The sequence below is a fragment of the Impatiens glandulifera genome, chromosome 9, assembly GCF_907164915.1.
Source record: "Impatiens glandulifera chromosome 9, dImpGla2.1, whole genome shotgun sequence".
Classification (NCBI taxonomy): Eukaryota; Viridiplantae; Streptophyta; class Magnoliopsida; order Ericales; family Balsaminaceae; genus Impatiens; species Impatiens glandulifera.
This window is the reverse complement of record NC_061870.1, coordinates 17,442,029-17,453,912: the sequence shown is the minus strand read 5'-3', so window position 1 is coordinate 17,453,912 and position 11,884 is coordinate 17,442,029. Positions and strand designations below refer to the sequence as shown.

The following is an 11,884-nucleotide window of genomic DNA, read 5'->3' as shown; positions in this document are numbered from 1 at the left end:
TGATCGACCGTAAACGGTTTCTCCTTTTTAATTAAGGTTAGTTTTACTGGGTTTGTTCAAACATAAAATTGATTTGATATCAATCTTTGAGATATATATATATATATATACTTGTTAATCTTCTGTATGGATTAATTGAAGTTTATTTATTGTTACATGCATGCATGAACTAGATATGGATACACGATCAAACCAATCATTGTCTAGTGAGAAGAGGAGAATGGTCGACAATACTCATATTTCTTTGTTATGTGAAGATTTGTTATTAGATATTCTAAAGAGGTTGCCTGCAAAAGATGATCTTCAATGCAGATCGGTCTGCAAGGAATGGAACTTTCTGTTACGAACTCCTCACTTTATTTCTCTTCATTATAACCATTCCTCACAGATCAATAATGCCTCTTCCTCCTCACATTTCATTCTCTTCCGAAAGGCTTACTCTGTTCCTTACAACTTCGGTGGTAAAAATGTATTGACATTCTTTACCTTAAAGAAAACAAACAACCAACTAGTAGCCACAGTCGACAAAGAACGTTAGTTCCATTCTATCATCATTATGCTTTCCATCCAATATGGATATGGATGACATCCAATTATTTTCTCCTTTTGAATGTTTGATATGTTTTGGATATGGTTTGCATGTTATTCTATATAACCCATCGACTAGAGAATCTTAATTGTTGCACAATCAACCTCATCTTTCAAGATTAGAAATTGGTTTTAGGGTGGTTCGTATTCTTGATGTTTGGTTCGAATCCAGCACTAAGAAACATTACAAAGTCTTTATGATGGCTATTTCGAGTGGCTTCTGCAAGATCGAGACATACGATTCAACTGTGAATAGTTGGAGATTAAGCAACGCTATATTTGGAAGGGTATTTCGTATTAAATCCTTGTTATTGAATTGAATTGTCCACTTTTGTATGGAATAATTCAGAATAAACAGTCCAACCCATACACTCATTACTTGTTACTTTTCCGAAATGAATTATTATTTAATTAATTAACATATTTTTTGGGGAAAAAATTAATTAATTAACATATTAAACTAATTAGATTTAGGTCTTTCTGTATCGCGCATCTCTTTCTTCTTGGCTCCTCCTCCTCATTGATCGACCGTAAACGGTTTCTCCTTTTTAATTAAGGTTAGTTTTACAGGGTTTGTTCAAACATAAAATTGAATTGATATCAATCTTTGAGATATATATATATACTTGTTAATCTTCTGTATGGATTAATTGAAGTTTATTTATTGTTACATGCATGCATGAACTAGATATGGATACACGATCAAACCAATCATTGTCTAGTAGGAGGAGAATGGTCGACAATACTCAGATTTCTTTGTTATGTGAAGATTTGTTATTAGATATTCTAAAGAGGTTGCCTGCAAAAGATGTTCTTCAATGCAGATCGGTCTGCAAGGAATGGAACTTTCTGTTACGAACTCCTCACTTTATTTCTCTTCATTATAACCATTCCTCACAGATCAATAATGCCTCCTCCTCCTCACATTTCATTCTCTTCCGAAAGGCTTACTCTGTTCCTTACAATTTCGGTGGTAAAAATGTATTGACATTCTTTACCTTAAAGAAAACAAACAACCAACTAGTAGCCACAGTCGACAAAGAAGTAGACGTTAGTTCCATTCTATCATCATCATGCTTTCCATCAAATATGGATATGGATGACATCCAATTATTTTCTCCTTTTGATGGTTTAATATGTATTGGATATGGTTTGCATGTTATTCTATATAACCCATCGACTAGAGAATCTCAATTGTTGCACAATCAACCTCATCTTTCAAGATTAGAAATTGGTTTTAGGGTGGTTCGTATTCTGGATGTTTGGTTCGAATCCAGCACTAAGAAACATTACAAAGTCTTTATGATGGCTATTTCGAGTGGCTTATGCAAGATCGAGACATACGATTCAACTGTGAATAGTTGATGATTAAGCAACGCTATATTTGGAAGGGTATTTCGTATTAAATCCTTGTTATTGAATGGAATTGTCCACTTTTGTATGAATAATTCAGAATAAACAGTCCAACCCATACAATCATTACTTGTTACTTTTCCGAAATGAATTATTATTTAATTAATTAACATGTTTTTTTTGGGAAAAATTAATTAATTAACATATTAAACTAATTAGATTTAGGTCTTTCTGTATGTATCGCGCATCTCTTTCTTCCTTGCTCCTCGTCCTCATTGATCGACCGTAAACGGTTTCTCCTTTTTAATTAAGGTTAGTTTTACTGGGTTTGTTCAAACATAAAATTGATTTGATATCAATCTTTGAGAGATATATATATATATATACTTGTTAATCTTCTGTATGGATTAATTGAAGTTTATTTATTGTTACATGCATGCATGAACTAGATATGGATACACGATCAAACCAATCATTGTCTAGTGAGAAGAGGAGAATGGTCGACAATACTCATATTTCTTTGTTATGTGAAGATTTGTTATTAGATATTCTAAAGAGGTTGCCTGCAAAAGATGATCTTCAATGCAGATCGGTCTGCAAGGAATGGAACTTTCTGTTACGAACTCCTCACTTTATTTCTCTTCATTATAACCATTCCTCACAGATCAATAATGCCTCTTCCTCCTCACATTTCATTCTCTTCCGAAAGGCTTACTCTGTTCCTTACAACTTCGGTGGTAAAAATGTATTGACATTCTTTACCTTAAAGAAAACAAACAACCAACTAGTAGCCACAGTCGACAAAGAACGTTAGTTCCATTCTATCATCATTATGCTTTCCATCCAATATGGATATGGATGACATCCAATTATTTTCTCCTTTTGAATGTTTGATATGTTTTGGATATGGTTTGCATGTTATTCTATATAACCCATCGACTAGAGAATCTTAATTGTTGCACAATCAACCTCATCTTTCAAGATTAGAAATTGGTTTTAGGGTGGTTCGTATTCTTGATGTTTGGTTCGAATCCAGCACTAAGAAACATTACAAAGTCTTTATGATGGCTATTTCGAGTGGCTTCTGCAAGATCGAGACATACGATTCAACTGTGAATAGTTGGAGATTAAGCAACGCTATATTTGGAAGGGTATTTCGTATTAAATCCTTGTTATTGAATTGAATTGTCCACTTTTGTATGGAATAATTCAGAATAAACAGTCCAACCCATACACTCATTACTTGTTACTTTTCCGAAATGAATTATTATTTAATTAATTAACATATTTTTTTGGGGAAAAATTAATTAACTAACATATTAAACTAATTAGATTTAGGTCTTTCTGTATCGCGCATCTCTTTCTTCTTGGCTCCTCCTCCTCATTGATCGACCGTAAACGGTTTCTCCTTTTTAATTAAGGTTAGTTTTACAGGGTTTGTTCAAACATAAAATTGAATTGATATCAATCTTTGAGATATATATATATACTTGTTAATCTTCTGTATGGATTAATTGAAGTTTATTTATTGTTACATGCATGCATGAACTAGATATGGATACACGATCAAACCAATCATTGTCTAGTAGGAGGAGAATGGTCGACAATACTCAGATTTCTTTGTTATGTGAAGATTTGTTATTAGATATTCTAAAGAGGTTGCCTGCAAAAGATGTTCTTCAATGCAGATCGGTCTGCAAGGAATGGAACTTTCTGTTACGAACTCCTCACTTTATTTCTCTTCATTATAACCATTCCTCACAGATCAATAATGCCTCCTCCTCCTCACATTTCATTCTCTTCCGAAAGGCTTACTCTGTTCCTTACAATTTCGGTGGTAAAAATGTATTGACATTCTTTACCTTAAAGAAAATAAACAACCAACTAGTAGCCACAGTCGACAAAGAAGTAGACGTTAGTTCCATTCTATCATGATTATGCTTTCCATCCAATATGGATATGGATGACATCCAATTATTTTCTCCTTTTGATGGTTTGATATGTTTTGGATATGGTTTGCATGTTATTCTATATAACCCATCGACTAGAGAATCTCAATTGTTGCATAATCAACCTCATCTTTCAAGATTAGAAATTGGTTTTAGGGTGGTTCGTATTCTGGATGTTTGGTTCGAATCCAGCACTAAGAAACGTTACAAAGTCTTTATGATGGCTATTTCGAGTGGCTTCTGCAAGATCGAGACATACGATTCAACTGTGAATAGTTGGAGATTAAGCAACGCTATATTTGGAAGGGTATTTCGTATTAAATCCTTGTTATTGAATGGAATTGTCCACTTTTGTATGGAATAATTCAGAATAAACAGTCCAACCCATACACTCATTACTTGTTACTTTTCCGAAATGAATTATTATTTAATTAATTAACATATTTTTTTTTGGGAAAAATTAATTAATTAACATATTAAACTAATTAGATTTAGGTCTTTCTGTATGTATCGCGCATCTCTTTCTTCTTGGCTCCTCGTCCTCATTGATCGACCGTAAACGGTTTCTCCTTTTTAATTAAGGTTAGTTTTACTGGGTTTGTTCAAACATAAAATTGAATTGATATCAATCTTTGAGAGATATATATATATACTTGTTAATCTTCTGTATGGATTAATTGAAGTTTATTTATTGTTACATGCATGCATGAACTAGATATGGATACACGATCAAACCAATCATTGTCTAGTGAGAAGAGGAGAATGGTCGACAATACTCATATTTCTTTGTTATGTGAAGATTTGTTATTAGATATTCTAAAGAGGTTGCCTGCAAAAGATGATCTTCAATGCAGATCGGTCTGCAAGGAATGGAACTTCCTGTTACGAACTCCTCACTTTATTTCTCTTCATTATAACCATTCCTCACAGATCAATAATGCCTCCTCCTCCTCACATTTCATTCTCTTCCGAAAGGCTTACTCTGTTCCTTACAATTTCGGTGGTAAAAATGTATTGACATTCTTTACCTTAAAGAAAACAAACAACCAACTAGTAGCCACAGTCGACAAAGAACGTTAGTTCCATTCTATCATCATTATGCTTTCCATCCAATATGGATATGGATGACATCCAATTATTTTCTCCTTTTGATGGTTTGATATGTTTTGGATATGGTTTGCATGTTATTCTATATAACCCATCGACTAGAGAATCTTAATTGTTGCACAATCAACCTCATCTTTCAAGATTAGAAATTGGTTTTAGGGTGGTTCGTATTCTTGATGTTTGGTTCGAATCCAGCACTAAGAAACAATACAAAGTCTTTATGATGGCTATTTCGAGTGGCTTCTGCAAGATCGAGACATACGATTCAACTGTGAATAGTTGGAGATTAAGCAACGCTATATTTGGAAGGGTATTTCGTATTAAATCCTTGTTATTGAATTGAATTGTCCACTTTTGTATGGAATAATTCAGAATAAACAGTCCAACCCATACATTCATTACTTGTTACTTTTCCGAAATGAATTATTATTTAATTAATTAACATATTTTTTTGGGGAAAAATTAATTAATTAACATATTAAACTAATTAGATTTAGGTCTTTCTGTATCGCGCATCTCTTTCTTCTTGGCTCCTCCTCCTAATTGATCGACCGTAAACGGTTTCTCCTTTTTAATTAAGGTTAGTTTTACAGGGTTTGTTCAAACATAAAATTGAATTGATATCAATCTTTGAGATATATATATATATACTTGTTAATCTTCTGTATGGATTAATTGAAGTTTATTTATTGTTACATGCATGCATGAACTAGATATGGATACACGATCAAACCAATCATTGTCTAGTGAGAAGAGGAGAATGGTCGACAATACTCAGATTTCTTTGTTATGTGAAGATTTGTTATTAGATATTCTAAAGAGGTTGCCTGCAAAAGATGTTCTTCAATGCAGATCGGTCTGCAAGGAATGGAACTTTCTGTTACGAACTCCTCACTTTATTTCTCTTCATTATAACCATTCCTCACAGATCAATAATGCCTCCTCCTCCTCACATTTCATTCTCTTCCGAAAGGCTTACTCTGTTCCTTACAATTTCGGTGGTAAAAATGTATTGACATTCTTTACCTTAAAGAAAATAAACAACCAACTAGTAGCCACAGTCGACAAAGAAGTAGACGTTAGTTCCATTCTATCATGATTATGCTTTCCATCCAATATGGATATGGATGACATCCAATTATTTTCTCCTTTTGATGGTTTGATATGTTTTGGATATGGTTTGCATGTTATTCTATATAACCCATCGACTAGAGAATCTCAATTGTTGCATAATCAACCTCATCTTTCAAGATTAGAAATTGGTTTTAGGGTGGTTCGTATTCTGGATGTTTGGTTCGAATCCAGCACTAATAAACGTTACAAAGTCTTTATGATGGCTATTTCGAGTGGCTTCTGCAAGATCGAGACATACGATTCAACTGTGAATAGTTGGAGATTAAGCAACGCTATATTTGGAAGGGTATTTCGTATTAAATCCTTGTTATTGAATGGAATTGTCCACTTTTGTATGGAATAATTCAGAATAAACAGTCCAACCCATACACTCATTACTTGTTACTTTTCCGAAATGAATTATTATTTAATTAATTAACATATTTTTTTTTTGGGAAAAATTAATTAATTAACATATTAAACTAATTAGATTTAGGTCTTTCTGTATCGCGCATCTCTTTCTTCTTGGCTCCTCCTCCTCATTGATCGACCGTAAACGGTTTCTCCTTTTTAATTAAGGTTAGTTTTACTGGGTTTGTTCAAACATAAAATTGAATTGATATCAATCTTTGAGATATATATATATACTTGTTAATCTTCTGTATGGATTAATTGAAGTTTATTTATTGTTACATGCATGCATGAACTAGATATGGATACACGATCAAACCAATCATTGTCTAGTGAGAAGAGGAGAATGGTCGACAATACTCAGATTTCTTTGTTATGTGAAGATTTGTTATTAGATATTCTAAAGAGGTTGCCTGCAAAAGATGTTCTTCAATGCAGATCGGTCTGCAAGGAATGGAACTTTCTGTTACGAACTCCTCACTTTATTTCTCTTCATTATAACCATTCCTCACAGATCAATAATGCCTCCTCCTCCTCACATTTCATTCTCTTCCGAAAGGCTTACTCTGTTCCTTACAATTTCGGTGGTAAAAATGTATTGACATTCTTTACCTTAAAGAAAACAAACAACCAACTAGTAGCCACAGTCGACAAAGAACGTTAGTTCCATTATATCATCATCATGCTTTCCATCAAATATGGATATGGATGACATCCAATTATTTTCTCCTTTTGATGGTTTGATATGTATTGGATATGGTTTGCATGTTATTCTATATAACCCATCGACTAGAGAATCTCAATTGTTGCACAATCAACCTCATCTTTCAAGATTAGAAATTGGTTTTAGGGTGGTTCGTATTCTGGATGTTTGGTTCGAAACCAGCACTAAGAAACATTACAAAGTCTTTATGATGGCTATTTCGAGTGGCTTCTGCAAGATCGAGACATACGATTCAACTGTGAATAGTTGGAGATTAAGCAACACTATATTTGGAAGGGTATTTCGTATTAAATCCTTGTTATTGAATGGAATTGTCCACTTTTGTATGGAAAGGGATTCGGTTTCTGTGATTGTCACATTTGATGCAAGATTGGAAACCTTTAGACAACTTGAATTCCCTCCATCTACTTCTGATTACAACATGGATTCGGACCTGTTGTCGTTTTACGGAAATCTTTCATTTTTAAGACCGGTAACTGTTGATCACAAAACGATGTGGGGTGAGATATGGGTAATGACTGAATATGGGGTGAACGAGTCTTGGAAAAAGATATACTCTATTCCATTTAATGGTTTTAGTTTGTTCTTTCTATCTTTATTTCGACCGTTAAAGTTTTGGAAGAACATGGAAGGGCAGAATGAGTTGTGGCTGAAAACCATTGATAATAAGATCTTGGTTGTAAATCTTGATACACACAAGTTTACCAATTTGGAATTGGACTGCTTAAATGACAAATTGTGGAAGATTGTCTCTAATAATGTTGAGAGTTTACTTTCTCTAAAATAATTTTACAAATATGCATATTTTTTTTTAATATTTTTTATTAGTACTTTATGAAGGGATACATTCTTAGTTTAATAACTTAGATATAAGTATAGTTTTATTTTTATTTTTTTTTAGGTTTCTCTTTTAATGCAAGTCTTTCATTGAAATAAATGGTATTTTTATTTTTTAACCTTGCCTCAATTGGTAAATTTTAAGGTTTCTAATTTTGTTTTTGTTTTTGTTATATATATTAATAAATGAGTTTAAATATATTTCACACTAGTTAAATACAATTAATTAAATCTATTTTTATTATTTTATTTAAATATAAATCAAACATTTATGTTAAATACACAATATATGTGACATACTAAAAAAATAAGAATTTTATAGCATTAGGTTCAATAAAATCACCTAAAATCATCATATTATATCATTAAATATGCTAGTTCAAATATATATATATATATATATATATATATATATATATATATATATATATATATATATATAATGATGCTTAATTTTTAAAGTGTCCAGATTGTCGGGTCGAGAGTTGTGGTTAATTTAGATATATATATGTGAGAGTAAATGGATACTTGGGTCGGATTGTGGGTTAACCCGTCCATAAACTTAAAACGGTTAAAAATAAAATTTAAAATGTTATATATATGTTTCAAATTTGCAACTTAACCAAAATATATATACATACACAAAATTATAAAATTATTTTAACAATCATAAGCGGTCTAGTGATTAAAGTGTTAACATTTCGTAAATATGTTAGCTTAAATAAAGTAAACATTGGAGAAAAAACCTAAACACACTTTCACGGAGGGTGATTTAGGGCTTAGGATCATGTTTAAGAATTCACTCTCGAATTTGGTTATTAAATAATCTAAATTATTATAGATATAAAAAATATAAAAATTTAAATGAATTAGTTAGATGATTTTTTTAATATTCTTATTTTTTTTAAATAAATATATAATAATAAGTAATATTAGACCCAGTAGAACTTTATATTTGTTTGGTAGTTTGATCCAAAATTTAATATTTAAAGATTTATTTTATCGAAATTATTTTTATTTTTACCTAATAAATGTTTTCAATTTATATGAATTTGGGTAGGTTTAATTAAATAAAAAAACAATTTTAAATAAATCAAGTAAATAAAGACAAGTTTTGTTATATTTTTTAATAATTAGATAAAAAAATATTAAATTAAATTATAAAGTTATATTTTTAACGTAATTTTTTTCTTAAAATTTTATATTATTACAGTTACACGAACTACATGCTAGTATATTTAAATGTAGTAAATTTTTACTTTATAGCTAATTAATTTGTATCTTCCTATAAATTGAATTTCAAAAAAGATTGTATGTGCAGAATGATGTTAAATTCATATGCTAGAGAATTACTTAGTTCAAATGCTTGTGTTTTTTTATAGTTTACCTAGGCTGTATAGATTCATTGAGAAAATGGGAAAATCATTAGATCCTAGTCGACCTAAAGAAAGAAATGAGAGGATCATAGACATCTTGTCTAGCGTTCACACCCATGACATAATCGGCGTGACCATAATCCACGTTCAATTGCACCACCATCTTGTGACCGCCTTTTTGCAGCATTTGAATCAACATCCCCACGTCTATGCTATCTGAGAGTGCATCTTTTCCTCCATAACTTATGAAAAGTGGAAGTTTTCCAGCTATTCCCACCATCTCATACAATGGCGGTTTCATCTGCCCATAATGCTTCATGTTATCAGCCTCACTCGAGTAGTTGAACATTGCAATGTATCCTCCTCCTCTTATCACTGTCTCCACCCAAAGAAACAAATTAGAAAAAACCATGTCCTAACATATAGTCGCGAATTCCAAAACCACTTACTTTGCGACAGATGGATTATATTCTTCGTAGAGGTTGGCTGAGGCTCGTGCTCGAGAAAAAGTTGAACTGTTGAAGAGTTCAGGCAGCAATTATACTAAGAAAAAGGCATTTATTCAATGCTAAAAGTTTTTTTTTCTCCTTACCTTGTTAAATCCTCAAATACACAGGGCAAAAATAAAACTGAAGTAAAAAAAATAAATTTGTGAAATGCTAATAATATAGGTTGCATCATGTTCTTAGTCTCCCATAATATTGATTGACTGCATTAAGGAAACCAAGTTAAGGAAATCACTGAATATTGTAAAGTAGGATCTGATAGCCTATTTGATGAAGGGTTATTTTGATTTAATTCAAATAACTTTTCATGTGATCTTTAATAAAGTCATCAACTAAAATATTCAAAGGGCATACTGGACAGTACATAAAAAACAGCCCATGCTGAGAATATTAATCAAACAAGTTTGCTCATCACAAATATATTCCACCATTTTGACCCATACTTATAAGGAATACTTCGGATTCTTGTAATTTTAACCAAATATATTCGAAATCCGAGCAAGGTATGAATGACACCCAAACAGATGCATGAGAGGCAATACTTTCACTCACTCGACAAATAAGTGTCGAGTTAACAATTCTCGAAATTTCAATCCAAGCAATCAAGCATGTAGGAGGAGTGAACAAAATACTGGCAATGTAATTAGAACAATAGAACTGGAACAACACAAGAAGCATCTTCCAAAACCAATGTCACAACAGAAAATCAGGAAACAAATCAAATCCAATAAGAAATTGCCAAGGAAGAAAATCAACACGGGTTGAAGCTAAAGAAATTATTCAGACAGAAGGTAACAAGGCTGGAAATCAAGAGCAGAATAAAGCCAAAAGCCATATCAAGGTTAAAAAAAATAACAAAAAAGATGAAATGGGTCAGGGTTTAGAAGAATTTTGAGAATCAAAGTAATGGTAATAATCAAGGTATGGAAGTCAGTTCCAAAGGTCATGATCAACACAAGGATAAGAGCAATTAGTGTTTGGGTCAGCACTAGGCTGAGGGTCAGAATATGGGTCAAGATCAGCACCAGGCTAAGGGTCAGAATCAAGATACAACTATGGGTCAAGATCACCAACAGGCTGAAGGTAACGAGGGTTTGGGTTAGAATTAGGGTCTAGGTCAGAATCAGGATCTGGGTAAACATCAAAATCTGGGTCAGAAACAGGACTGTGACCAAGAAAATCCAGGGCTCAAAAATGTTAAATTTTTGCTGAATCTATTGAACGTGACCTATAAATACTTGGGTTTAGATAATTTAAAATTCCAGAATTAAACATAAACAAAAGAGGTATTGAAGAAGAAATCTTAAGTAATAATATTGACAAGGTTCGCATATTGTGCATTGATAGTAGTTTGGAACTCATTCATAATTCGAACTCGAGAACTAGAAGAATCTGGGTTGTCTGGGATTCAATGGTTGCCGAAGTCAAGTCACTTTTCTCCAATGATCAAACAATACTAGTTGGGGTCAAGGAAAACATCACTAGAATTGAGTTCTAACTTGCTTTTGTCTATGGTAACAATTACAGTACCGAGAGAAGACTGCTCTGGAGCTATCTTAAGAACTGGATTGATGGCGATAAACTATGGGCTGTCCTTGGTGATTTTAATGCTACGAGAAGCGAAATTGACCAAAGCTCGGAGTCTGATATTACCCAAGATATGATTGACTTCAACGATTGCATTAAAGACATAGGATGCATCGAACCAACCAACTCAAGGAACTTCTTTACATGGTCATCAACTCGGGAAGATGGACATATTCAGAAAAACAGAATTGATAGAAGTCTTTTCAATGAGAAGTTGATTGCTCAATTCCCGAGAAGCCAATACACGTTTTGAATCCTGGAATCTCATATCACATTCCTATCAAACTCTTCTGGGAGAAGGAGGAGAGGTTTAAAAGACACTTCAAATTCTTT

General features: G+C 32.4%; 3 protein-coding genes across 3 annotated transcripts; 2 read left to right on the top strand and 1 right to left on the bottom strand.

Annotated features, from left to right (window-relative positions):
* Positions 1–1,278: 1,278 nt before the first annotated feature.
* Positions 1,279–1,953, top strand: LOC124915903 (F-box protein At3g47030-like). Its single transcript, XM_047456651.1, has one exon. It carries the CDS (start codon positions 1,279–1,281, stop codon positions 1,951–1,953), a length of 675 nt encoding a protein of 224 aa, XP_047312607.1.
* A 5,266-nt stretch (positions 1,954–7,219) lies between these two features.
* Positions 7,220–8,032, top strand: LOC124915902 (F-box/kelch-repeat protein At3g06240-like). The gene has a single exon (XM_047456650.1). The coding sequence runs from the start codon at positions 7,220–7,222 to the stop codon at positions 8,030–8,032; it is 813 nt and encodes a 270-aa protein (XP_047312606.1).
* Positions 8,033–9,415: 1,383 nt separating this feature from the next.
* LOC124915090 (triacylglycerol lipase 2-like) lies at positions 9,416–9,994 on the bottom strand. Its single transcript, XM_047455743.1, has 2 exons — positions 9,908–9,994; positions 9,416–9,833 (listed from the first exon to the last, which is right to left on the bottom strand). Coding segments are annotated over exons 1-2 (327 nt in total). The 5' UTR covers positions 9,909–9,994; the 3' UTR covers positions 9,416–9,507.
* Between the last annotated feature and the right edge of the window lie 1,890 nt (positions 9,995–11,884).

What these genes read in the sequence shown, in the direction of transcription:
- LOC124915903 (XM_047456651.1), top strand. Translation starts at nt 1,279, where the DNA reads ATGGATACACGATCAAACCAATCATTGTCTAGTAGGAGGAGAATGGTC.
- LOC124915902 (XM_047456650.1), top strand. Translation starts at nt 7,220, where the DNA reads ATGGATATGGATGACATCCAATTATTTTCTCCTTTTGATGGTTTGATA.